The sequence below is a fragment of the Babylonia areolata genome, chromosome 13 (assembly GCF_041734735.1).
Source record: "Babylonia areolata isolate BAREFJ2019XMU chromosome 13, ASM4173473v1, whole genome shotgun sequence".
NCBI classification, from domain to species: Eukaryota; Metazoa; Mollusca; class Gastropoda; order Neogastropoda; family Buccinidae; genus Babylonia; species Babylonia areolata.
In genome coordinates, this window is record NC_134888.1 from 2,254,858 (window position 1) to 2,281,555 (window position 26,698).

At 49.0% G+C, this 26,698-nt stretch overlaps 2 protein-coding genes across 3 annotated transcripts in view; one reads left to right on the plus strand and one right to left on the minus strand.

The window, feature by feature from the left end:
- Window positions 1–220: 220 nt before the first annotated feature.
- Window positions 221–3,859, plus strand: LOC143289311 (uncharacterized). The gene is made up of 5 exons (XM_076598311.1): window positions 221–715; window positions 757–2,664; window positions 2,744–3,289; window positions 3,541–3,749; window positions 3,823–3,859. The coding sequence occupies exons 1-5, from the start codon at window positions 221–223 to the stop codon at window positions 3,857–3,859; spliced, it is 3,195 nt and encodes a 1,064-aa protein (XP_076454426.1).
- A 3,960-nt stretch (window positions 3,860–7,819) lies between these two features.
- Window positions 7,820–26,698, minus strand: part of LOC143288976 (low-density lipoprotein receptor-related protein 2-like) — a 56,213-nt gene continuing 37,334 nt past the window's right edge. For both annotated transcript variants that reach the window (XM_076597692.1, XM_076597693.1), the window contains 12 exons: window positions 25,504–25,675; window positions 23,889–24,008; window positions 22,237–22,473; window positions 21,157–21,355; window positions 19,460–19,590; window positions 17,951–18,107; window positions 16,700–16,806; window positions 15,665–15,790; window positions 14,470–14,826; window positions 12,739–12,844; window positions 11,303–11,560; window positions 7,820–8,322 (listed from right to left, as the gene is read on the minus strand). In XM_076597692.1, the coding sequence (XP_076453807.1) occupies window positions 7,923–8,322; window positions 11,303–11,560; window positions 12,739–12,844; window positions 14,470–14,826; window positions 15,665–15,790; window positions 16,700–16,806; window positions 17,951–18,107; window positions 19,460–19,590; window positions 21,157–21,355; window positions 22,237–22,473; window positions 23,889–24,008; window positions 25,504–25,675 (2,370 nt within the window). In that variant the 3' untranslated portion in view covers window positions 7,820–7,922. The remainder of the gene's footprint in view (window positions 8,323–11,302; window positions 11,561–12,738; window positions 12,845–14,469; window positions 14,827–15,664; window positions 15,791–16,699; window positions 16,807–17,950; window positions 18,108–19,459; window positions 19,591–21,156; window positions 21,356–22,236; window positions 22,474–23,888; window positions 24,009–25,503; window positions 25,676–26,698) is intronic.

Here is a 26,698-nt window from a genome sequence, read left to right on the forward strand (position 1 = left end):
CAAGTCCCTGCAGCTGTTCTCCCTCCTGCTCCTAAGTTGCCTATCTTCCGTGAAGGGGAGGACGTGGATGCCTTTATAGAGCACTTTGAGTCAGTTGCTCGGGATTATGGTTTAGAAGACAGTGCCAAGAAGGTGCACATGTCTGCATCTGTCTGGGAAGGCCAGGGAGGCGTATAATACGCTTCCACCAGAAGGTACTTAAGCGGACTTGTGTAGAGCAATGCGGGCACAGTACCGGCTTACACCGGAGGCATACCGCCGCAAGTTCCGTGATATAAGGAAGCGACCCGACGAGACTTGGGCACAGTGCTCGGTCAGGCTTGATAAAGCTCTGACGAATTGGGAGCAGTTGTCTTCCATCCCTCTGCGAGAGTTGATCCTCCTAGAGCAGGTGTACTCTTTTATGCCACAGGACATTGCTGTGCAAGTCCGAGACAGTCACCCAGATGATCTCACGGCCGCGGCTCGTAGAGCTGATGGTTATGAGGAAGCTAGGAGAGATGCGAGGGGGGGGGTACTGGCTTGCGGAGCGTGGGTCAGGGTAGACATCCTCGGATGCCGGATCGGGGTACTCTGCCCCATCGTTCTGGCGAGAAGTCACCATCCAGCGCACAGCCTCACCCTCCAGTTAGCTGCTGGAACTGTGGGAAGCGAGGACACCTCCGACGTGATTGCCCGGCCTTGTCCTCTGCACAGCCAGGTCGTTACCAGAAATGTAATTTAGTCCAGGTCGTGGACCATTCTGATTGCTTTCAGAGTGTGACAGGCGAACGGGAGGACTCCCTGGCCACATTCCTCAGCATCGTCGAGGGCAAGGTCAGAGATACCATCCGGGACACTGGGGCTACCTGTGTCTTTGTAGATGAAGCACTTGTTTCTCCTTCCGCCAAGAGAGGGAAGTCTTGTTGGGTGACGGGGGTCCAGGGCTGTTTTCAGGCCGAGAGACCCTGTGTCCAGATCTGTGTGGATACTCCCTATTTTGAGGGGGTTGTTTGGGCTGTGGCATTAGAAAGGCCACCGTGCTCGCTCCTTATCGGCAATACAGTCACCTTTGTTGATGGGCGTAAGGAGCGAGTGTCTACCCAGTTACCCCCAGGGGTGACTGCTGGCGTGGTGACCCGCTCAGCCTCGCAGCCCCGGAGGGCCCTGGAACCAGTGCGGACTCCTGTCAGTCCATCTGATTCCGCGCTGAAGGTAGATCGTCAGACTGTTCAGAGCCTTCAGCGCAAAGATCCGTCCCTGGCGAAGGTACGGGAACTTGCTCGTACTGGCTCTGAGTCCCCACAGGATGGAACCCAGTACGTCTTCAAGCAAGGTACTCTCTTCCGAGTCTTCGCCAAGCAAGGACGCAGCTTCAAACAGCTGGTGGTTCCCTCTGAACTCCGTCCCACTGTCCTTGCCTTTGGGCATGATTCCTCAATGGCAGGTCATCTAGGGGTCAGGCGGACGCAGGAGCGTATCTGGCAGGATTTCTACTGGCCGGGCTGTTCTTCAGATATCCGTCAGTACTGTCGCTCCTGCGAGGTATGTCAGCGTACCACGCCGAAAGGCCAGAACGTTAGGGTTCCTTTGGGGACGGTTCCCATTGTGGCGGAACCGTTCTCCAAAGTGGCCGTGGACCTTGTCGGTCCCATACACCCCTCGTCTGCCCGCGGTCACCATTACATTTTGGTAATGGTTGACTATGCGACTCGATATCCCGAGGCAGTTCCGCTCAGGAGCATAGATGCTCCTACTGTTGTGGAAGCATTGTGGCAGATGTGGACTCGTGTGGGGGCTCCTGATCAGGTCCTTAGTGACCAGGGAACGCAGTTCATGGGGAACGTCATGAGAGAAGTTCACCAGCTCTTGGGCATCAAGGGTCTGTTTACCAGCCCCTATCATGCACAAGCTAATGGCCTTGTAGAGCGTTTCAATGCCACGTTGAAAAAGATGCTCCAACGGCTCTGCGTCAAACGGCCAAGGGACTGGGACAGGCTTGTCCCAGCTGTGCTCTTCGCTTATCGTGAGGTTCCACAGGAGTCTATGAAGTTCTCTCCCTTTGAGCTTCTCTATGGACGGACGGTAAAAGGGCCCATGTCCATTCTCAGACGGGTATGGACTCGGGAAGACTCTCAAGGTGACGGCCCGACCCGTACTGAAGCCGAGTACGTGGTAGATCTTCGGAATCGAGTCAAAGAGGTTTGTGAGATCGCCCAGGAAAATCTCAGGCAGGCCTCGCGTCGGTACGCCCGATGTTTCAATCGTCGTTCCAAGGAACGTTGGTTCGACCAGGGAGATGAGGTCTTGCTCCTTCTTCCCGTCCGACACAACAAACTTCAGGTGTCGTGGCAAGGACCCTTTAAAGTCCTCGAAAGAGTGGGAGACTGGGACTACAGGATTTCAGTGCGTGGGAAGTCAAAGCTATACCACGCCAACCTGTTGAAGTTCCTTCGGCGGGAGCGGGCTGCGGCCGCCTACTGCCCTACTGTCATCGAGGATAAGTCGGAGGCTACGGAATCGGGGGGTGGTTCTTCTGCGATCCCCTGTGTCCCTCTGACCGCCGAGGAGTCGTTCAAAGACGTCGTGTTGGGGCCAGACTTGTCGGCTGTTCGGCGTGCTCAGCTGCAGGAGCTGACTGCTGAGGCATCCTATGTCCTTACGGACTTACCTCTCCGGTCTAGGGTGGGTGAGTGTGAACTCATTCTGGATACGGATGAACCCGTTCGGATTCGGCAGTACCCGTTACCTCCCTCTGACACAGGTCATCGCCAAGGAGGTCGAGGCGATGCTGGGTATGGGGGTTATAGAGAAGGCGAGCTCTCCCTATTCTGCTCCCATTGTCCTCGTAAGGAAGAAGGACGGCAAGGTGCGGTTTTGTGTGGACTACCGCCAGCTCAATAAGCATCTCAGGTTTGATGCTGAGCCCTTGCCCAACATTGATGAGATTTTTGCCAGGCTTGGGAAAGCAAACGTTTTCTCTAAGCTCGACCTCACAAAGGGATACTGGCAGATCCCCGTGAAGACGTCTGATCGCCCTAAGACAGCCTTCACCACCCCGGATGGACAGTTTCAGTGGGTGACCATGCCCTTCGGTCTGAAGACCGCGGGGGCGATCTTTTCCCGTACGATGAGGGAGGTTCTGGCTCCGTTGAAACTGCCAGAAATTCAAAATTTCATGGACGACCTTCTCATCGCGTCTGAATGTTGGCGAGGCCATATCAAGGTGCTGCGGGCGTTGTTCCGTCGTGTCAAGGAGGTCCACCTTGCTGCTAAGCCCTCCAAGTGTGAACTGGGATTCTCAGATTCAGTTTCTGGGACACACTGTCTCAGAAGGTCATCTAGGGTTGCAGCAGGAGAAGGTAGACAGGATTCGGAATGCCCCAGTTTCCAACTACCAAGAAGGAACTCCGTAGTTTTTTGGGTCTTGCCGGTTATTACCGGAAGTTCGTTCCCAGATATGCGGAGGTGGCCTTGCCCTTGACGGAAAAAACTCGCGGGAAAGAGCCAACCAAAGTCTCATGGTCTCCAGAGTGTCAAAAGGCGTTTCACTCTTTGAAGGATGCGTTGGTCAGCGCACCCATTCTGCAACTTCCTGACCAGTCTAAGCCTTTCGTTCTGAGGACGGATGCGTCCGGCATTGGGTTGGGAGCTGTGCTTCTGCAGGAGCATGAAGGGATGCTCCAACCAGTGGCTTATGCCAGCAAGAAACTGGTGGGTGCAGAATTCCGGTACCATGCCATAGAGCTAGAGTGCTTTGCGGTGGTGTGGTCAGTGAGAAAGTTCTATCCATACTTGTATGGACGTACTTTTCAGCTCCAGTGTGACCAAAATCCATTGCAGTATTTGCATCGGATCCGTCCAGTTAGCAGGAGACTGATGGGCTGGGCAATGGAGCTGCAGTCACACTCATGTCTTTCAGTCAGTGAAGGGTGTAGACAACCATGGAGCCGACTATTTGAGCCGGCAGTCATAGAGCACTTGCCTATATCCGTGCAGCTTACGTGGCGGTTGTACTTGCCTCTTGAGCTCATAGCTTAAGGGCTTTGAAAGGGGGTGTCACGGATCAGCCCAACCTTTCGTTGCTGCGGAAGTATAGGCGGAAGTGCGAGTGATTTAGTATGGCTCAGTGGCCGGTGAAAGTGGTGTTAGTTCCGATGGTTGGGAGTTCGAATCCCAGTTTCTCGAGATCATGTTTTCTGACATGTTCTTGGTTTGGTAAAAGCGTGTGTATGCACACTCGTTTTACCTGTGTAAGAGTTGTGCAGCACGTGCACACACCGCTCTGTAGGAGCGAGAGGGCTCTTGTCACATTGGCATGACTGCAACTGCAGTGCAGTGCGTGCAATGTGTGTTTTGGCCGGTTAGCGTGCCAAGTGCAGAACTCGCGCTCACCTGCCGTTTACCTGGCTGCAGCTGACTGTGATTAGGCGTGACTTGACTCAGACGTCAGAGAGGGCGGACCTTGTGGCAGAGGCCCGGAAGGCTGATGGAGAGGAATTCTTGGCCAGTCAGAACCTCTGCCTGATTTTTAGCAAGCCGGTGAGCAGAGGCTGCAGTGCCCGGCTGAAGGTCCCACCCAAGTCACCACCTTCGCCCATCACAAGCTGTCGTGAGATAACCTTGTATCAGGCGGTAACTGTTTCGAGTGTCTTTAGTTGTCTTTTCCACTTTTGGGAGGTCTGTGGGTTGGACAGTGGCTGGGGTCACTTTATGAAACTGTTACGATTACCTGATGTTACAGACTGTCGTGTAACGGTCCAGTGTTATAATTATCATTCCGTGTGTTACGGGTTTGAGTTTATATTAATACACTTGTGAGGAAGTGTGAGGGAATAGTATAATCTCCGTAATTTGTTCGACAGAGTGTACGTCGGATATGTAAAGCTTACAAGCTGATGTTAGTATCGGGAATGTGAGGGAGACGTTGGGGGAAATACTGTGTTTCGACAGGTCCTTAAACCTGCGTAAGTGGCCGCTGTTAGCAGCGTGTCAGAAGATAGTGTATTCCGTGTAAGCTATTGTGACAATAATAGGTTACTGAGTTCTCTCCTTGTATGGACCGAGCACTGGAAGAGTTTGTGTATTGATTCGTTCACTTTAATTGCTCTGCTTGTGATCCGAATGGCTTTGGCAGCCATGTGCTGACGCTATCATAATTTTTCCTTTTTGAATGTTCTGTTCCAAGATGTCTGCTTGTGCAAGGGAGGTTACCTTGATTGGGCCTTCGATTCTGGCAGCGTAGCGCTGTGGGAGCGTGCTTCAGGATGCGCGGCACAAGGTTTGGGGCTCGAGTCTTGGGTTGACCTGTAGGGCGACGGCCGGTACCCTGGCAGGTTCCGGACCCCTCACTTCCAGGCATGCATGTTGTCGTGCGATTGGTGTATGACAGTGGTTGTTCATTATTTTGCCTTAGAGTGCTTGTTGGATGAATGAGAGCACAACCTGTGGCTTCTTAGGTCGCCCAACGCGCATAGGGTTATGCGGTTATGGACTGGTACTGACAGGGGGTTATCCCCGTCACAGCTTGCTTGTTTGTCAAGTAGCGGCAAATCGACTGCTCTGCTGTCCCAGCTCCGAGGTCGCCCCTAGGGGTCTTCCACCTGAGGAGCCGAGCGCTGACACGAAACCCTGGGGTCGCACCCTGGGGATCCAGATCGTCCCTCGGCGTCGACCTTCGACCGCAGCCTGCCCTGCTTGCCGCGACCTCCCGGACTCATCTGGTGGGGTGCTCTGTGGGTGAGCTGGACGTCGAGGGAGAGATTGTAGTCAGCGTTCGACTCTCAGCCTGGAGCAGGGATTTTTCAGTCCGTCAACGAGTGACAGATGAGTTAAATGAACGTTGTCGCTTGTGCAGTGAATGTGCGAGTGTGTATGTATTTGGTTCGTTTTTCTTTCGTTTCTTGATTTTGTCCCGGTGGGGGTTAAAGGTGGGTTAAGGAGGGGTGGTTTGGAGTTAGGTGGGGGCGAGGGTTTGGGGATAGCTTAGGAAGTAGGTCCTGTACCCATATGTGTGTGATTGTGTGAATAAAAGTTGTAAAATCGTACACGGATTTCTGCGTCCTTCTTGGGAGTGTGTTGCGCGGTGTCGACCCTAAAAGTCCACGTCTCCTGACTTTTGGGCTTGCCCAGATTTCTGGAGTGTGTGACAATCATGAACAGCTAGACGCAGAGAAAAACAAAACAGGAAAAAAAGAAAAAAAAGGGAGAAATATTGAATGTAGCTCGGTGTAGACTGTTAGCACAAACTCTATATACAGACCGGGTCTTTAAAAAAAAATTCATTTCCCACTTCTTCATCTTGAGTGGTGGTATGGGTGCTAGTCTTTCGAATAAGACGATAACTGGAGGTCCTGTATTTAGTATGCACTTACCGCACGTAAATCTCTCTCACACAAATCATGTCTGAAGGAACAAATTCTCGAAAGCACAAAAGAGGATATTCATTACTAATTGAACTTATTTACTGTCTTGAGCCAAGTATTTTGCCATAATTATTTAGTCGACGCGACATAAGACAAAGATGTTAGTGATTACACTAATTTGCAAGTAATTTGCAGGGAAGGGAGGCTAATATCACTCACAGTGAAAAGACGTTAAACTAAAGAACGAACGAATGTAATCTTCACATTTGTTTTTTTCCGAGATCGATTCAATGAGTGGTTTGTAATTGTGCCATTGGGTAGTAAACTTCATGTAGAGCATGTTTGTATTTGCAATAATTTATATTCTTCGGTTGGGTATCCAATATTCCACAAATAAGAAACAGAAGATACACGTTTGTGTTCAACTCTGCATCAATATCAGATGAATTCGGCAGTGATTATTACTGGTGCAGTTATCATTGTTCAGAAAATTCTCTTCATCGTTCAAGAAAGATCATGTTATTTGTGACGTCGCCCGACCAAGGGCACATTAAGTCGCTGAGAGCGATTTGGCCTGGGGGCTTGAAAAGGTGCTGTGAGTTATTTTTTTATCCATTTCCGTTTTTTCACATTTTCGGTCAGTATAAACATTTTAGATTCATATCCTGAAGTCTTATGGCTTGATTCGACCTATAAAGTTGTTTAATCTGTCATTCTATGAAGCTTGTCGGCAAAACTTTGTCTCGAATTCGTCGAAAAATCGGTCAACTTCGTGAAAATGTTACTACACAACCCGACGAGCGACGCACATGTATGACCTATCACTGGAATCAGCAACTTCCCGCCTCAAACGTTAGCTCATTCACTCCTACGTACAGATGTAATTTTCTGCGTAATCTCTCTCCAAAATTATTGCATGTCGCTACCCACGTCTTGATAGGAAATCAGTGCCAAGGTGAAAGTCGTATGTCGCCGACTATCAGTCACTGGTATGTAAAACATAGCGAAATGTTGTATAAATATGAAAGATCGTAGATGTATGCACACACACACACAACATGTGTGGGCGAGGAAAGTTACGATTCAACCAATGGGAAATACATGATCTTCGCTCGGTAGGTCTGGAAATACATGATACAAAAGGGTTGTCAAAAACCTGTGAAAAATACACAACTTGGCGCTTTGAAAAAAAAAAAGAAAAAAGAATATGACTTTAATGGAGAAATCCTATTAGTCGTTAACTCCTCTGCTGCCAAGTTTCTCCCGTGTCAAAAGAGCTTTCCTACAACAAATGTTTTTAATCGACAGCAGGTGTTAAAATGGTATGCCTGAATCGATCTCGTATCGTATCGTCCTGTACTGTCGTATATCGTATCCGTATCGTATCAGTATCGTATCGCATCGTATCTCTATGGTATCGTATCGTATCCCATCGTATCGTATCGATGGCATTGTATCCCTATGGTATCGTATCGTATCGTATCCCTATGGTATCGTATCCCATCCTATCCCACCCTATCGTATCGTACGGTACTGTGGCATCACTGGACTGTGGACACACACAAAAGCAAACGCCGCTCAGCGGAACTGGGACGACATGTTTTTCATGGGCACCAGCTCCGCACCTCGCGGAGAAGGCCCCGGAGGCGCACCACCCAGCTGATGATGGGCAGGTCGCGGAGAAGGCGGAAGAATCTGCATGTAGTCCGGCGGAGGCATCAACTCCTCGGCACCCCCAGGGGACGGGCCTGACGACGGGTGGAACCTGTGAGGCTGTGGGGCCGGAAGTCTGCTGGGTGTGAGGTAGTTGTCCTGGCTGCCCGGGCCGTGAGGGCGGGGGGCGTCGCCGCTGAGGCTGCGGGAGTATGGGGAGAGGTCTGTCTCCGGGGGGTTTCGGAAGGCGGCCTTGCTGTCGTTGTTAAAGGCTGGGTTGTAGAACCCTCCTCCATCTGCTCCGCCTGGGATGGGGCTCCTGGACCTGTGGTTGGTGGGGACACAGTCAGATGGTTGGTTCATGTAGAATCGCAGCCCCCGCGTGAATAAGGGGCGATAACAAAATTTTGCAGAAAGTACAGCTGCAAACTTCCAACAGAGGAAACTCCGCACCATTTGACAGTATCTAACTACTAAAGCTTCTTCTTCTTCTGCGTTCACTCGTATGCACACGAGTGGGCTTTTACGTGTATGACCGTTTTTTTACTCCGCCATGTAGGCAGCCATACTCCGTTTTCGGGGGTGTGCATGCTGGGTATGTTGTTTCCATAACCCACCGAACGCTGACATGGATTACAGGGTCTTTAACGTGCGTATTTGATCTTCTGCTTGCATATACACACGAAGGGGGTTCAGGCACTAAGCAGGTCTGCACACATGTTGACCTGGGAGATCCGAAAAAATCTCCACCCTTTACCCACCAGGCGCCGTCACTGTAATTCGAACCCGGGACCCTCAGATTGACAGTCCAACGCTTTAACCACTCGGCTATGGCGCCCGTCAGTACTAAAGCAGTCACTCGGCTTGTTTGTTTCTGGATCCTAAGTCGCATTGACAACTGCCGTTCACTACTTGCTGGTCTGCCTTCTGATTTGTTGTCAAGCCTTCGGAGGATTTTGAACAAGGCTGCAAGAAACATTTTCAGAGAGTCAAGAAAGGATCACGTTACCCCACTTTTATGTCAGCTTCATTGGTTACCCATCCAGTACAGAATTCAGTACGAAACTGACACAGGACTGTTTTTTCCCCTCACCATCTCCCCACTCCCCTTTATCCCCTACACTCCCCAACACACTCCCACATCCTCCCCTCCCCCTCCCTTACCCCCACACCCCTCCTTTACCTCAACACCCCTCCCTTGGTCCACTCAGCTCAACTGACCTGCCGTCAAACTTCTTCCCGGGCACAGGGCTGATTTGTCCAGCTGCATCTCCCCTCCACTCCCCCCCCCCCAGGCCCCCTCTCCTCCACTCCACCCACTCCCTCCCCCATTGGTCCACTCAACCCAAGAGAAGTCAACTTACCTGCCGTCAAACTTCTTCCCGGGCACAGGGCTGATTTGTCCAGCTCCATCCCCCCTCCACTCCCCCCCCCAGGCCCCCTCCCCCCCATTCCACCCATACCTCCCCCCTTGGTCCAATCAACCCAACAGAAGTCAACTCACCTGCCGTCAAACTTCTTCCAGGGCACAGGGCTGATTTGTCCCTTACCATCTCCCCTCGAGCATTCGAAACCAAGTGCTTGAGACTACTACACATCTCCTACAAGGAACACAAGAGCAATGACTATGTGCGGAACCTGGTCAGCAACCTTGTTGGGCCCCAAGAACCACTGCTGGCGACTGTCAAACGACCGAAGATGGCATGGTTTGGTCACGTCATACGACATAACACCCTCTCCAAAACCATCCTGCAAGGGACTGTAGAGGGAGGGCGCAGACGGGTGCGGCAGAGAAAGAGCTGGTCCGACAACGTCAAGGAATGGACCAAAATGACGATGCCAGATCTCCTCACGACAGCTGCCAACAGAACGGCGTGGCGAGCTATGACATCTTCCTCATGTCCCCCCAGCTACCCCAACGGTCGAGGGAATGAGTGAGTGATCTCCCCTCCACTCCCCAACACCCCTCAACCCCACACACAAACTCCCACTCCACCCACTTCCCCCCACCCCCCTTGGTCCACTCAACCCAACACAACTCAACTCACCTGCCGTCAAACTTCTTCCCGGGCACAGGGCTGATCTGTCCCTCCATCTCCCCACCACTCCCCACACCCCCCCACCCCTTCACACACCCTCCCACTCCACCCACTTCCCCCCCCCACCCCCCTTGGTCCACTCAACCCAACACGAAATCAACTCCCCTGCCGTCAAACTTATTCCCGGGCACAGGGCTGATTTGTCCCTTCCCATCTCCCCCCCTCCCACTCCACTTCCCCTTTCTCCTTACACCACCCCCCCATATCCCCACAAATCCTCTCCCTCACTCCTTATCCCCTCCCCTGCCGTCAAACTTCTTCCCCGGGCACAGGGATGATCTGTCCATCTCCCCACCACTCCCCAACCCTTCACACACACAACCTCCCACTCCCCCCCCCCCCCCCGTTAAAAATAGATAAAATAAAAAAAAATAATAAATAAATATATTTCACAGACCAGTCGCCGCAGAGAACATTCTGATATTGTGCATTTCATAGAAACCACACGCTATTTTCCAAACTGATGAACAACTAAAAGCTGTGTGCAATAATACTTTTTATAATTTCTTTTTATATTCTTGTTCATTTATTTATTTATTTATTGTACGGAAAAAAAAGAATATACTCAATGGAACGTGGAGATACCAGAAGGATCGAATATAAAATCATAATAATAGTAATGATAATGATGATAAAATAATGATAACAATAACAACAACAATAATAATGATAATAAATCACAAATTAAAGAACTGCTAAGCGTGCAGCCGTAATTTAAAACTATTACTTGTACACTGAGGTCAGAACGCAAAGACGCACCCAAGCCATATATCCACACACGCTCGACAATTACGCGTGCATACGCGCCGGACATACGAGACATATAACAATGCACTGTCAGTGGTAACATACATACAAAAACAATAACTGGAAGATTAAAACGAAACAAAAACACGAACTCAACTGCCCTGCCGTCAAACTTATTCCCGGGCACAGGGCTGATTTGTCCCTTCCCATCCCCCCCCCCAACTCCACTTCCCCTTTCTCCTTACACTTCCCCCCACCCCCATATCCCCACAAATCCTCTCCCTCACTCCTTCCCTTCCTCCCCCCCCCCTCCTTATCCACTCAACTCACCTGCCGTCAACCTTTTTCCCAGGGCATGGGACTGATTAGTCCATCTCCATCTCCCATCCACTCCCCACACCCCCTCCCCCCACTCCCCCCACCCCCTTGGTCCACTCAACCCAACACAAGTCAACTCACCTGCCGTCAAACTTCTTCCCGGGCACGGGGCTGATTTTGGAGAAGGTGGAGTAGCGAGGGGGCTCCGGCCCGGGCTCCTCCTCCAGCTCCGCGTACACCTCGGAGCGGGCATCCTCGTCCACGACTTTGCCGCCAGTGGCGCCCTCCCCCAGGTCAGGGGTCACAATGATGGCAGGGTTGTGGTGCCCGTGGGCACCGGCTGCGGCCAGGTGGGCAAAGTTGTCCCGGTTGCTGTCTTTGCCCCCGTACTTCTTCATCCTGCAGGAAGGAAGGAAGGAGGGAAGGAGGGAAGGAAGGAGAGGAGGTGGCACAGTGGTTGTGCTGTGGAAGTGCTGCTTTTTGGTTTGATTCTTGTCTTACTCTGGTGATACTTGGTTTTTAAATGAACTGTGATCTTTGTAGTTGCATATTTTGTGGAGAGAGAGAGAGAGGAAGAGAGATAGTGTATGGGTGCGTGTGTGTGTGTGAAGATGAGCAATGCGGCTTGGCTGACTGAAATGGAGAGGCACGTAAATTTCAGTAATCTGTATATTTGTATATAGCTATTTTCCATTTGGTGCCATGTAATTTATCTTTTCTATTTTCTATTCATTTTATTTGTTTGTTATTTTCTTTTTATGTTGGACATGTGCTGCTGCCAAAAAGAAAATCTCTGTACCAAAGTATAGACAATAAAGTTTGTGTATTGTATAGTGTATTGTGTTTAGTATTGTACTGCTGGTCAGGCATCTGCTTGGCAGATGTGGCGTAGCGTATATGAAACTGTCCGAACGCATTGACGCCTCCTTGAATAACTGACCCGAACTGGTTAAGACGCTTATCTGCGCTGATAAATTGCCGTGGGTGGTGCTGGTGCTGGGTTCGATTCTTGGTCTGGCCCTTTGTCCCAAGTTTGACTGGCCATCATGGTGGCTCACTGTGCCATACGAAAGCAGAATGGAGGAAGCCCACATCTACAAGACCGAGAAGTGGAGTGGTGGCCTAGAGGTAACGCGTCCGCCTAGGAAGCGAAGAGAGAATCTGAGCGCGCTGGTTCGAATCACGACTCAGCCGCCGATATTTTCTCCCCCTCCACTAGACATTGAGTGGTGGTCTGGACGCTAGTCATTCAGATGAGACGATAAACCGAGCCGGTCCCGTGTGCAGCATGCACTTAGCGCACGTAAAAGAACCCACGGCAACAAAAGGGTTGTTCCTGGCAAAATTCTGTAGAAAAATCTACTTCGATACGAAAAACAAATAAAACTACACGCATATGAAAAAAGAAAAAAAAAGGGTGGCGCTGTTGTATAGCGACGCGCTCTCCCTGGGGAGAGAGCAGCCCGAATTTCACACAGAGAAATCTGTTGTGATAAAAAGAAATACAAATACAGTATGCTAGCCTAGCCAGCAACCTGAGAGAATGTGACAGCGACACACACTTCCTGGTCACTCACCTCCTGTACAGGAAACAGCCGATCAGCACTGCCAAGATGGCCACAGCTCCGGCACAGATGATGCCGATGGCGTACGTTGGTAGCGCCTCTCCTTCAGACTCTGTGGCTGTTTCCCCCCCCCCCCCCCCCCGCCACAGACATACAGAGACAGACACACACACGCGCACACACACACACACACGCATACATACACACAGAGATGCACACACACACACACACACACACACACACACACATATATATATATATATACATGTATATATATATATCTCTCTCTACATATATATGTGTGTGTGCGTGTGTATGTATGTATATACATATATAAATAGATAGACATATGTCATCAGTTACGTTCCACAAACACACACACAAACGAACGCACGCGCGCACACACACACACACACACACACTGCTGCTACTACCACTACTACTGCTCCTGCTGCTGCTGCTGCTGAAACTACTACTACTAGTGCTGCTGCTATTGCTTCTACTACTGCTACTGCTGTTACAACTACAACTACTACTGCTCCCTCTACCACTACTACTACTACAACTATTACTGCTGTCTAGTCAAGATTTATTCCACAAAGTCCCCACGGGTGCACATGGAAAAAAAACAAAATGGGCCAAAGGCAAACAATACATGGCGACAATGTATGTGGCAAGGCTACACAGTATATCATGACGGATTTGGAATTAAGTAAATAAAATGATGCTGCGTTTACAGTATTATCTGAACACACACACACACACATCTAATTTCAAATAACCACCACTACTACTACCACCACCACCACCGCACCACACCACACCCTGCTACTTGTACACATCTCATCGGATGTAGAAGTGACGCCCCCTCGAGAAACTGAAACTGAAAATGAAACTGCTGCTGCTACCACCACTTCTGCTACTACTACTGTACGTATGATAGTCTTTTTCCGACCATGATCATCAGAACAGCAGAGGAGGTAACTGCTATCCCGATTATCTGGGCTGGAGTTTGATTATAGTGGAGAGTGTCTTGCCCAAGTTACATCCCCTCTCTGTCGACGAAAAGGGTTTTAGGACAATCGGGTGTTGGGGATGGTTCCCAAAGGCCAACTAGCCCCCCCAAGGCTGCAGCACTAAGAGCCAGTGCAGTTTTGCCTCTTAGATTGAGAGTCATGGTCCTTCACAAAAAGACTAAGCTGTAAATGATTTCCTATTGCGGCGGAAAAACCATTGATAATACAGGTCTCACTTCGCTGTTGGACACTGTACACTTAGGTCAGTCTGTGACGGGCACAATAGCCGAGTGGTTAAAGCGCTGGACTGTCAATCTGAGGGTCCCGGGTTCGAATCACGGTGACGGCGCCTGGTGGGTAAAGGGTGGAGATTTTTACGATCTCCCATGTCAACATATGTGCAGACCTGCTAGTGCCTGAACCCCCTTCGTGTGTATATGCAAGCAGAAGATCAAATACGCACGTTAAAGATCCTGTAATCCATGTCAGCGTTCGGTGGGTTATGGAAACAAGAACACACCCAGCATGCACACCCCGGAAAGCGGAGTATGGCTGCCGACATGGCGGGGTAAAAACGGTCATACACGTAAAAGCCCACTCGTGTGCATACGAGTGAACGCAGAAGAAGGTCAGTCTGTGATAAAAGCTGCTATCACACTACCTCTGCTACCACTACTAGCACGCCCCCACCACACACCACACCACACCCACACCCACACCCACCTACCTGCACACATCTTATCAGAAGGCACCGTCCACTCCCCATCCTGCCCGCACTCCACACTCCCCGCCGCTGCAGCCGCCGTCGCCTCGAAACCCGCGTCACAGGTCACGCGACACGCGCTTCCGGTTACCAGCGAGCACGCGGCGTCCATCTGCCCGTCGCGCACGCGCCGCGGGCACGCGCGCGGGCACAGCGCCTCCAGCGACGCGTTCCAGGTGCCCGAAGCGCCGCAGCGCACGGCCGGGTGGGCGGGGCTAGGGGCGTGGCCTTCGCTGCACGTGAACTGACACGTCTCTCCCGGGTAGCGGTCACAGGAGGTGGTCAGCTGTCCGTTTCTCACGGCGTTGGGGCATTGCTCCACTGTGTGGCAAGTTAAAAAATTTAATAAATAATTATTCATGGTGGTAAATTGAATAAGAAACAATTTCTATTTTTTACATCAAACCATCTATGGGAGGGGGAGAAAAAAAAAGAAAGAAAAAAATTCAAGGAGAGAGAGAAAAGAAATAAACGGATAGCAGCAGCGAGAAGAGAGAGAAAGAGAGAGAGAGAGAGAGAGAGAGAGAGAGAGAGAGAGAGAGAGAATAAAAAAGAGAGAAATATGTATATATATATATATATACACATAAACACATACACACACACTCACTCTTTCCTTCCCTCTCTCACACACTCTTTCTCTTTCTGTCTTTCCCTCCCTCTTTCTCTATTTTGTCTCTTTCCTCTCTCTCCCCCTTCCCCCTCATCTGTCTTTCTCCCTCCTCTCTCTCCCTCTTTCTCCCTCTCCCCTCCCTTGCTCTCTCTCTCCCTCTTTCTCCCTCTCCCCTCCCTTGCTCTCTCTCCCTCCTTTCTCTCTGTCCCTCCCTCTTTCTGCTTCTCCCCTCTCCCTGTCTCTCCCTTCCCCTCCTTCCTCCCTCTCACTCCCCCCTCCCCCTCTCTCCACCGCCTCTCCCTCCCACTCTCTTTCTCTCTCCCTCCTTTATCCCTCTCCTCCTATTTCTTTCTCTCCCTCCCCCTCCTTTTCTCTCCCTCCCTCTCCCCCCTCCTCCCCTTCCTCCCTCCCTCTCCCCCTTCCTGCCCCCCCCCTCCCTCTCCTCCCTCCCCCTCCCTCGCCCTCTACCTCCACCACTCCAGAAAAAAAAAAAACACCAAAAAAACCACCAACCAACCAACCAAACAAAAAAATCCAGATCATCACCATCACTACAGGTCCTCTGGTCCGACAGAAGGCTGACACCATCACCACACTGGCACTGACGGCCCGTGGGGGTTGGGAGGCACAGGGTGCTGCAGCGTCCGTTCCTCTGGCTGCACTCGGTGGATTCTGCAGCCACACACACACACACACACACACACACAGAAACACACACACACACACGCATATACACACACACACACAGACCGCTTCGGCTGTTACATCTCTCTGTGCAGTTATTTATAGATTATATCAGTTTATTTGCGTCAACGGACTTTTTAAATTTTTTTTATTCTATTTTTTTTTTTTTTTACTGATGATTAGTAACCCTGGTACTTCAAGGACCTGAAAAGATAGGATACGATGAGAATTATTAGAATTGTCACCATCGCATGTGACATATTTGGTGACATTTTGGTGACAGAGACACGACCTTTCACATCTAGACACATAGAATCTCGCTCACATGACAGAACAAAGTCTCATGACCATACCTGCCGAATTTCATGACTCTAGAGGTTTATTCTTGGTTGTGGTGAAGCGTGAACTATACATACCCATTTTGAGGCTGAACTCGCCAAAAGAATCCGAAATCTAGGGGAGTTTGGCCTCAGAGAATCTAAATACAAGAGGGTTAAACCAAGGGACCACTGTGTATGTGTGAATGTGTGTCTTCATGTTTTACATTTATTTGCTTATCATCGTCTTATTTATTTATTTATTTATTTATTTATTTATTTATTATTATTATTATTATTATTATTATTATTATTATTATTATTATTATCATCATTATTATTATTACCACTACCTTTTTTATATTATAATCATTATTTATTTATTTATTCCATACTTTTATGTACGCTTATCTATTATTTATTCATCTTTTTTTTTTCAAGGCCTGACTAAGCGCGTTGGATTACGCTGCTGGTCAGGCATCTGCTTGGCAGATGTGGTGTAGCGTATCATTATGGATTTGTCCGAACCCAGTGACGCCTCCTTGAGCTACTGAAACTGAAACTGCCAGTGCTGTCTCACCTTCAGGGGCCCGGGGCCCGAAGAAGTGCAGAGAAGTCAGACGTCCCAGCTCGGGGAACTCGGCCACCCTGCTCTCTGTGCCGGAGTCACTCAGGCTGTTGATCGTTCTGCGGTCACGTCATCATCGTCATCGTCATCATCACCATCGTCGTCGTCGTCGGATTAGTCGTCGTCATCATCATCATCGTGATCGTCGTCGTCGTCATCATCATCGTCGGCGTAGTCGTAGTTATAATCATCATCGCAATCATTGTCATCGTCGTCATTGTAGTCGTAGTCATCATCATCATCATCATCATATTCATCATCGTGGTCGTCGTCTTCGTCGTCATTGTCATCATCATCATTAGCAGCAGCAGCAGCACCGTCAACATCAGTATCGTCGTCATCATCATCATCATCATCATCATCAACAACGTCATTATCATCACCATCGTCTTCATCATCATTATCATCACCATCGTTTTCATCATCATCATCATCATGGTTATCAATAGCGATAATACTAATAAAACATGGATAACCAAATAAATGAATAACTGACTAAACAGATAAAATAAACAGATAAATGAACAAACACCGAAGAAGCTCTCCACAGCAGGCAGTAGCCTCTCCCAATCTGCCCATCCCCTTAGCTTTTGGAGGCTACGTAGCCACTTTAAGAACAGATGGCGAGAACGGCTACATCTGGGACAGCATCCATCAACTGGGTCAAGCTCAGCTGGTCTCCATTTTTAGACTGCGCACAGACCACAGTTGCTGCCGCTGTTCATGTAAAGAAACCACAAACCACAATCTTCTTCTTCCTCTTCTTCTTCGTGCGTGGGCTGCAACTCCCAAGTTGACTCGTATGCACACGAGTGGGCTTTTACGTGTATGACCGTTTCTACCTCCGCCATACTCCGTTTTCGAGGATGTGCATGCTGGGTATGTTCTTGTTTCCACAACCCACCGAATGCTGACAGGGATTACAGGATTTTTAACGTGCATATTTCATCTTCTGTTTGCTTATACTCACGAAGGGGGTTCAGGCACAAACAGGTCTGCACATATGCTGACCTGGGTGATCCGTAAAAAAAATCTCCACCCTTCACCCACCAGGCGCCGTAACCGAGATTCGAACCCGGGACCCTCAGATTGAAAGTCCAACGCTTTAACCACTCGGCTATTGCGATCGTCGAAACCACAATCAAAACTAAAACACTACCGACGGACTGACAGACGGACAATTCAAACGGGTACAGTACCCACCTGCCTGACCCGGTGAGGTAGTACAGGGTGGCGCCCCAGGCTGTCAGGGCCCTCGGGTGGCTACCCGTGCTGGTCAGCCGTCTCTCCTCCACCTGGGTACTGAGAGGCATGCGCCACAGACCGTCCGCTTTGTCGTCTGCCCACTGCACTGTCGCCCCTGTCAGGACGTTCCCCGTGAACATGGTGTGGTGTGGGGTGGTGGTGTGATGGTGGTGTGGGTGTGGTGTGGTGGTGGCGTGGTGTGGGGTGGGGTGGTATGGTGTGAACATGGTGTGGTGTGGGGTGGTGATGTGTGGTGTGGGATGGTGTGGTGTGGGGGTGGTGTGGTGGGTGGTGGGGTTGTGGTGTGGTGTGGTGTGGTGTGGTGTAGTGTGGTGTGGGGTGGTGTGGTGTGCTGTGGTGTGTGGGGTGGTGTGCTGTGGTGGGTGGGGTGGTGTGGTGTGGATGTGGTGTGTGGGGTGGTGTGGTGTGGTGTGCTGTGGTGGGTGGGGTGGTGTGCTGTGGTGTGTGGGGTGGTGTGGTGTGGTGTGGGGTGTGTGGGGTGGTGTGGTGTGTTGTGTTGTGTTGTGGGGTGGGGTGTTGTGGTGTTGTGGGGTGTGGTGTGGATGTGGTGTGTGGGGTGGTGTGGTGTGGTGTGTGGTGTGTGGGGTGGTGTGTTGTGTTGTGTTGTGTTGTGGGGTGGGGTGTTGTGGTGTTGTGGGGTGTGGTGTGGATGTGGTGTGTGGGGTGGTGATGTGTGGGGTGGTGTGGTGTGGTGTGTGGGGTGGTGTGGTGTGGTGTGTTGTGGGGTGGTGTGGTGTGGTGTGTGGGGTGGTGATGTGTGGGGTGGTGTGGTGTGGTGTGTGTGGGGTGGTGTGGTGTGGTGTGTGGGGTGGTGTGGTGTGGTGGTGATGTGTGGGGTGGTGTGGTGTGGGGTGTGGTGTGGTGTGGATGTGGTGTGTGGGGTGGTGATGTGTGGGGTGGTGTGGTGTGGTGTGGTGTGTGGGGTGGTGTGGTGTGGTGTGTGGGGTGGTGATGTGTGGGGTGGTGTGGTGTGGTGGTGATGTGTGGGGTTGTGTGGTGTGGTGTGGTGTGGTGTGTTGTGTTGTGTTGTGGGGTGGTGTGGGGTGTGGTGTGTGTTGTGGGGTGGTGTGGTGTGGTGTGGGGTGTGGTGTGTGGGGTGGTGTGGTGTGGTGTGGGGTGTGGTGTGTTGTGTTGCGGGGTGGTGTCTTCTCTTGTGTTTTGTGTTTTTTTTTTGGTTTTGTGTGTGTGTTTTTTTGTACTGCACTGCATTGCACAGCACTATACTATATTGCATTGCATTGCGTCGTATTGCAATGCATTTCAATGCATTGTCCGATATTGTTCTGTCTTGTCTGGTCTTGTATCATATTACACATTCTTGTACCGCACTGTATCGTAATCTACTGTACTGTAACGCACTGTAATGCACTACACTACACTGCACTACACTGCGCTGTACTATGCTGCGCTGTGCTGTGTTGCTGAGCTGTCTCTGTCAGTACTGACCATTGTCCGAAAAGGTCAGGCCCGACAGGCTGGTCACGATGGTCACGGAGGATAGCAGCTCTGTGGGCGGACTCTCCATGGACATCTCCGTCAGGAAGATAGACCCGGCGTCAGTGCCGAACACCAGCTGTCTGCAAAGGAGAATGGTGGTGATGATGAGGAGGAGGACGACGACGACGAAGACGAGGAAGAGGAGGAAGAAGAGAAGGAAGAGGAGGAAGAGGAAGAGGAAGGAGAGGAAGAGGAAGAGGAAGAAGAAGAGGAGGAAGAAGAGGAGGAGGAAGAAGAGGAGGAGGAAGAGGAAGAGGAAGAAGAAGGAGAAGGTGTGTGTAAAGAAGAAAAGAGGAAGAAGAAGAAGAAGAAGGTGTGTGTAAAGAAGAAGAAGAAGAGGAAGAAGAAGAAGAAGAAGAAGAGGAAGAAGAAGAAGGTGTGTGTAAAGAAGAAAAGAGGAAGAAGAAGAAGAAGGTGTGTGTAAAGAAGAAGAAGAAGAGGAGGAGGAGGAGGAAGAGGAAGAGGAAGAAGAAGGTGTGTGTAAAGAAGAGGAAGAGGAAGAAGAAGAAGAAGAAGAAGAAGAAGAAGAAGAAGAAGAAGAAGAAGGTGTGTGTAAAGAAGAAGAAGAAGAAGAAGAAGAAGAAGAAGAAGAAGGTGTGTGTAAAGAAGAAGAGGAAGAGGAAGAGAAAGAAGAAGAAGAAGAAGGTGTGTGTAAAGAAGAAGAAGAGGAAGAGAAAGAAGAAGAAGAAGGTGTGTGTAAAGAAGAAGAAGAGGACGTCTGCACACACACACATACCTAAGCTCCCCCCACCCCCTTCCCCCTCTCACACACACCACACACACGGTGACTGGTGGGTTATTGCAAAGCGCTTTGAGAGGTTTGAAATCGCTAAATGTAATGTACTATTATCATTATGTTGTGGTTCTTCTTTTTCTTTATTCATTGATTCATTAATTGATGATCATCATCATCATCATCTTCTTCTTCTTCTCCACTTCCTCCTCCTTATCATCATCATCATCACCACCACCACCACCACCACCACCACCACGATCATCATCACCACAACCACATCATCATCATCATCATCACCATCTTCTTATCATCACCACCACCACCACCATCACCATCATCATCATCATCATCATCATCACCACCACCACAGTCATCATCATCACCATCATCTTCTTATTCTTCTTCCTTCTTCTTCTCCTTCTCCTCCTCCTCCTTATCATCACCATCACCACCATCACCACCACCACATCATTTTCATCATCATCATCACCATCACCACCACCACTACCACCACATCATTTTCATCATCAACATCACCATCATCATCATCATCATCTTATTCTTCTTCTTCTCATCCTTATCATCACCACCACCATCACCATCATCATTATTCATCATCATCATCTTCTTCTCATCACCATCACCACCATCACCACAACCATCACCACCATTATCACCACCATCACCACCACCATCACCACCACCACAACCATCATCACCATCACCATCACCACCACAACCATCATCATTATTCATCATCATCATCATCATCATCTTCTTCTTCTCATCACCACCATCATCACCATCACCACAACCATCACCACCACCACCACCATCACCATCACCATCACCACCACCACCACCATCACAACCATCAACACCATCACCACAAAGGTCCATCCATACCCACCCATTCGCCGGATCGATGTCCAAATGGCGGGGTGTCGACGAGGGTTCGTACAGCGTCTTCATGACGTGGGGGGAGTCCAGGGAGATCACTCTGACCCAGCCCTTAGAGTTGTCGGCCTTCCTCTCCGTGAAGTACAGGTTGTTGGTGGAGCGGTCCACACACAGGGCGCCCACCGTGTTGGGGCTGGGCTGTCCCGCCTCTGCACGCGCACGTCGTGGTGATGGTGATGGTGATGATGGTATTTGTATTTGTATTTCTTTTTATCACAACAGATTTCTCTCTCTGAAATTCGGGCTGCTCTCCCCAGGGAGAGCGCGTCGCTACACTACAGCGCCCCCCCCCCCCTTTTTTTTTTTTCATTTTTTTCCTGCGTGCAGTTTCATTTGTTTTTCCTATCGAAGTGGATTTTTCTACAGAATTTTGCCGTGGGTTCTTTTACGTTCGCTAAGTGGATTTTGCACACGGGTCCTCGGTTTATCGTCTCATCCGAATGACTATGATGGTGATGGTGATGGTGAAGGTGAAGGTGATGATGATGGTAATGATGGTGATGGTGATTATGATGATTGTTGTGATGATGATGGTGGTGGTGATGGTGATGATGATGGTTGTGATGAGAATGGTGATGATGATATTGATGATGATGATAATGATGATAATGATAATAACGATGATGAAGATCATGTTGTTGCTGTTGATGATGATGATAGTAGTAGTAGCAGTATTACTATTTACTAGTCCTACTGCTCCTACTAATGAGGTCATGAGAGAGAGAGAGGGGGGGGGGAGAGAAAGAGATAGACAGAGGGATCGAGAGAGAAAGGAAGGAAGAAAGAAAGAAAGAAAGACAGACAGACAGACGCGGAGAGAGAGATAGACATAAAGAGAGAGGGAGAGACAGAGACAGAGAGACAGATAACAGCATCTGTACTTTCACGGGTGGTCATTCAATGATGTGTTAACTGTATCGCACCAAGACACACACACACACACACACACACACACACACACACACACACACATAGTAATGGAAAACACGAAAAAAAAAAAAAGAAAAAAGACAAAAGCAACAAGACCCACCTTTCAAAGACCTCACCACGCGACCGGAACTTCCACCGTTCAGGGGCGACAATTTGATGGCGGCCGCTACCGAGTCATACCAGATGATGTCCCCTGTGGCCCAGTTGAACACCGCCAGCTCGGGTTTGGCGCCCCTTTCCGTGGGGACGGCCGACACTTGACTCCCCGCTCCGTTGACCTGGTACATCTGGTTGCTCAACGTGTCAATGACCAGGAAGAAGTTGGAGGTCATTGGCGCTGCCGGCAGGATACAAAACAAAACGCAGTTCATTCAAATTTGTAGGACTTCAATTTTTGACTCACTTGTGTAAACAAAGTGAGTCTATGTTTTAACCCGGTGTTCGGTTGTGTGTGTGTGTGTGTGTGTGTGTGTGTGTGTGTGTCCGTGGTAAACTTTAACATTGACATTTTCTCTGCAAATACTTTGTCAGTTGACACCAAATTAGGCATAAAACTAGGAAAAATTCAGTTCTTTCCAGTCATCTTGTTTAAAACAATATTGCACCTCTGGGATGGACACACACAAAAAAATGAAGCCTAATTATATGCAAACTGCATTTACTGTTATATTTATATTTTTTGTATTCTCTAAACTTGGCACTTTGATATGATATTCTGACCCAACAACAAGAGCAGTCATTATTATCATTTTTTGTTCAAACAGGAACTTCTTTTGCTGAGCATGGAAGTTTTATTTATTTTGCAAACGTTTTGGCGCAGATTGTAAAAAAGGGAAATTACTCTAATTAATGCTAGGGGACCTACTTTGCTTTAAACTGATCTTTCTCATCTTAAAAAGCTTGGATTTTTTTTAAAGTGTATCACAAGTGAGTCTTGAAGGCCTTGCCTCTCTTGTTGTTGTTGCCATTTTTCTATCACCAGAAAGAAGGTGCTCTCAATGGCGCTGCCAGCTGGATACAAAACAAAACCAATTTTAAGACTTCACTTGATTTGAGATTTTTGCTAATGGACAGTCTTGTGAAAGCTTTGGAAACGTCCGACAGGATGGGCATAATGTATTTCCGATAAAGATGGTATGGATGAAAGAAAGAAAGAAAGAAAGAATGAATACTTAAAGAAATTGACCAATGTGAATGAATGACGATATCAATGAACGAACGAACAAACGAAAGAAATAACGAATGAATGAATGATTACTTTCAAACAAACAAACAAATAAAAAAACAAACAAACCGAAACTAAACCCAGGGTACAGTTGACCCAACCACGGTCCAGTTAAACAGACAAATAAATAAATAAATTAGAATTAAATAAAAACCAAACCAAGCCAGGGAACCTACCCCAGGTACAGTTGACCCCATCACGGTCCAGTTAAATAAACAAACAAAATAAATAAATAAAATAAAATAAATAAATAAATTAGAATTAAATAAAAACCAAACCAAACCAGTGAACCTACCCCAGGTACAGTTGACCCCATCACAGTCCAGTTAAACAAACAAATAAATAGATAAATAAATAAATAAATAAATAAATAAATAAATAAATTAGAATTAAATAAAAACCAAACCAAACCAGTGAACCTACCCCAGGTACAGCTGACCCCATCACGGTCCAGTTATACAAACAAACAAATAAATAAATAAATAAATTAGAATTAAATCAGAACCAAACCAAGCCAGGGTACCTACCCGAGGTACAGTTGACTCCATCACGGTCCAGCTGATAGCCAAAGTGACACAGACAGTGGTGAGAGCTTCCGTTGACCTGACACAGCTGACTGCAGCCTCCGTTGTCCAGTTCACACGACACTGCGGGGCAAAGCGTCTTCGTTCGTCAGTGCTGTGTGTGTGTGTGTGAGAGAGAGAGAGTGTGTGTGTGGGTGGGGGTTGGGGGGGAGACGAGATAGGGTGACTGCAACCTCTGTTGTCCACCTGTCACAACTCATGACAATCTCGTGTGGAGTGTTTTGTGCATTACCTTCCCCATTTACCCTCTCCCATTCGAGCATTCGTTCAGTGTGTGTTAGCTCCCGGTTGTGCGTTTTTTACGTGCAATCGGGGAGTCTCGTTTGTGTGCTTGTGTCACTGCTGAGCAGAGTTTAAAGTCTCTCTGTTCTGTCAGTGACACTTCTCTAGGCTTTTCGCCCGCGGCCTTCTTTGAGGAAGGTCGTGTCTGTTTGGGTTTGGGGTTTTTTGCCCAGTTGGTACCCTCAAGTGAGAATGGCCTTTCCTCCGGGTGGCCATGTTTTCTATGTTCTGTGTGCTCCAGCTCAGAGGGAGTGCCCTGCTGGACGTGTCTCGTCTTTGTTGTTTTTTTAATTTCCAGCGTCAGGGTAGTGGTACCCGGTTGGCAGTTTTCAGCATCCCACTTCCTGCACCATCTCCCCTTCAGCCTGTGCTGGCCAGGCGGCATTGTTGCTCCATCTGCTGCTGACTGCTGTTTTCCTGCTGCCCTCTTCCATCACTGTCTCTAGTTGTTTCGTTGTCTTCATCTGTTTCCAGTCTTCACCGTCCAAATCTTCGTTTTCCTCTTGTGTTGTGCAGTGCTTCAGTATATCTATTCGTCAAACGTCCTAAGTTCATTGTTAGCATTCTCCGGACTGACCGCCGCTGGACGGCCGTGTCTTAAAGCTCTGTGTTTTGTGGGGTTTTTCTTGTGTGTTATTGTTTATCCATTCTGTTGTCATTTAAGTTTTGTTGCAGCCGGGGTTGTGGTTATTGTATTAGTCAAGCTCTGTGTGTGATGGAATAAATGTATGTGAACCCCGAATTATTTTAGTCTGTGTTTGTGTTGTCTGGGTGTTAGTGCTGGGCTGGGTGGGGGTTTCTAGTCCGCTCTCTTACAGCGCGTGACACCACCTCACAGAACACTGTGGGGCAAAGTCTCTCTCTCTCTCTCCATCTCTCTCTCTTCATTGTTATTATTCTGTTTATTTATTTGTTTGTCCATAAGTAGCCTTGTAAGAGTGTCTCTCTGTGTGTGTCTCTCTCTCTCACGCACGCACGCACCCCCCCACCCCACACACACAGAGATGAAGATACAAATAGAGAGGCAGAAGAACGAACAAAAAAGACGATGATGGTGGTGGTCACTGTGATAATGGCAATGACAATGATGACGACGATAATGATATTTAAAGACGATGACGACGTCGATGACTTCGACGATGACGACGACGATTATGACCACAAAGGAAGACGCAGACAGAGAAAAATGAAAATGATGACGACGATAATGATAGTGGTGAAGATGATGACGACTCTGACGATAACGATGACGACGATGATGACCGTGATCACTCACCCGTCCCGCTCTCCTGGTTAACGCTGGCGTCGAAGAAGACGATGTTAGTGACGTCACCGATCTTTGACGTCAGGTTGAAGGTGGTGATGGTGTCGTTCTCTGTGAGGTCCACAGACCGGAAGGAGAACTGGCTAACCCCGCTGCCGCCTTCCGTCGACCACACCACGTAACTCTGCTCACACAGGTGACAGACAAAGCAAAATCAATCAGCCAGGACGAATCACATCCAGCTTTATGGGATTTTCGAGATGCTCCCCTCTGGTCGACGGTACAGAAGTATAAGGACGAAAACCAATCGCTTCGCCAATAGCTTTTTCCCCAAAGCAGTCAATGCCCTGTCTCTCGAACAAATCCAGTGTGATGAATAGGATTTTACAACAACAACCATCTACCTGAATCAAACGCGCGCGCGTGTGTGTGTGTGTGTGTGTGCGTGCGTGCATGTGTGTGTGTGTGTGTGTGTGCAGCGCGTACATGCGTGAGTATGCACAAGCTTTTATACTGATATGCACTTGTATGTATCTTATTTCTACTGTATCTGTGTTTGTGTATGATTTTCGATTTATGTTCGTATCTTGTTATGTACTATCCCCCCCCCCCCCCCCCATATTCCTTGTGACCCCGGTACACTTGGTAAAAAAGACACATTCTATTCTATTCTAATTTCATACAGCCTCCACTGCCGTTCTGGTGGTCATAGTCTGACATGTATGATAGTCAGTCGTGCCCGACTATGACCATCAGGACAGCAGAAGCAACTGCTGTCCCCAACTGTGTGGGCTAGAATTTGATCATAGCGGAGAATGTCTTGCCCAAGTCACATCCCTACTCTCTCGGCCAAGAAGGTTTCAGGACAGTCGGAGTTGTTGGGATGGTTCCCAAAGGTTAACTAGCCCCCCCACCCCCACCCCCCAAAGGTTGCAGCACTAAGCGCCAGTGCAATCTTGCCTCCCACTTTGAGAGTCATGGCCCATCACAAAAGACTAAGCTGCAAATGACTTCCCATTGTAATGGAGAAACCATGGATCATACAACAGTCACCAGTCGGACACGACTGACTGTCATACAGTAACAGTGGAGTGGACAGAGAGACAGACAGAGAGAGAGAGAGACAGAGAGGAACAGACAGAGAGAGAGACAGAGAGGAACAGACAGAGAGAGAGACAGAGAGGAACAGACAGAAAGAGAGACAGAC

Coding starts and splice junctions, on each gene's coding strand:
- LOC143289311 (XM_076598311.1), top strand. CDS start 221: ATGCGGGCACAGTACCGGCTTACACCGGAGGCATACCGCCGCAAGTTC. Junction 716..756: donor GCCAGGTCGTTACCAGAAAT/GTAATTTAGTCC, acceptor GATTGCTTTCAG/AGTGTGACAGGCGAACGGGA. Junction 2,665..2,743: donor ACTTACCTCTCCGGTCTAGG/GTGGGTGAGTGT, acceptor CCTCTGACACAG/GTCATCGCCAAGGAGGTCGA.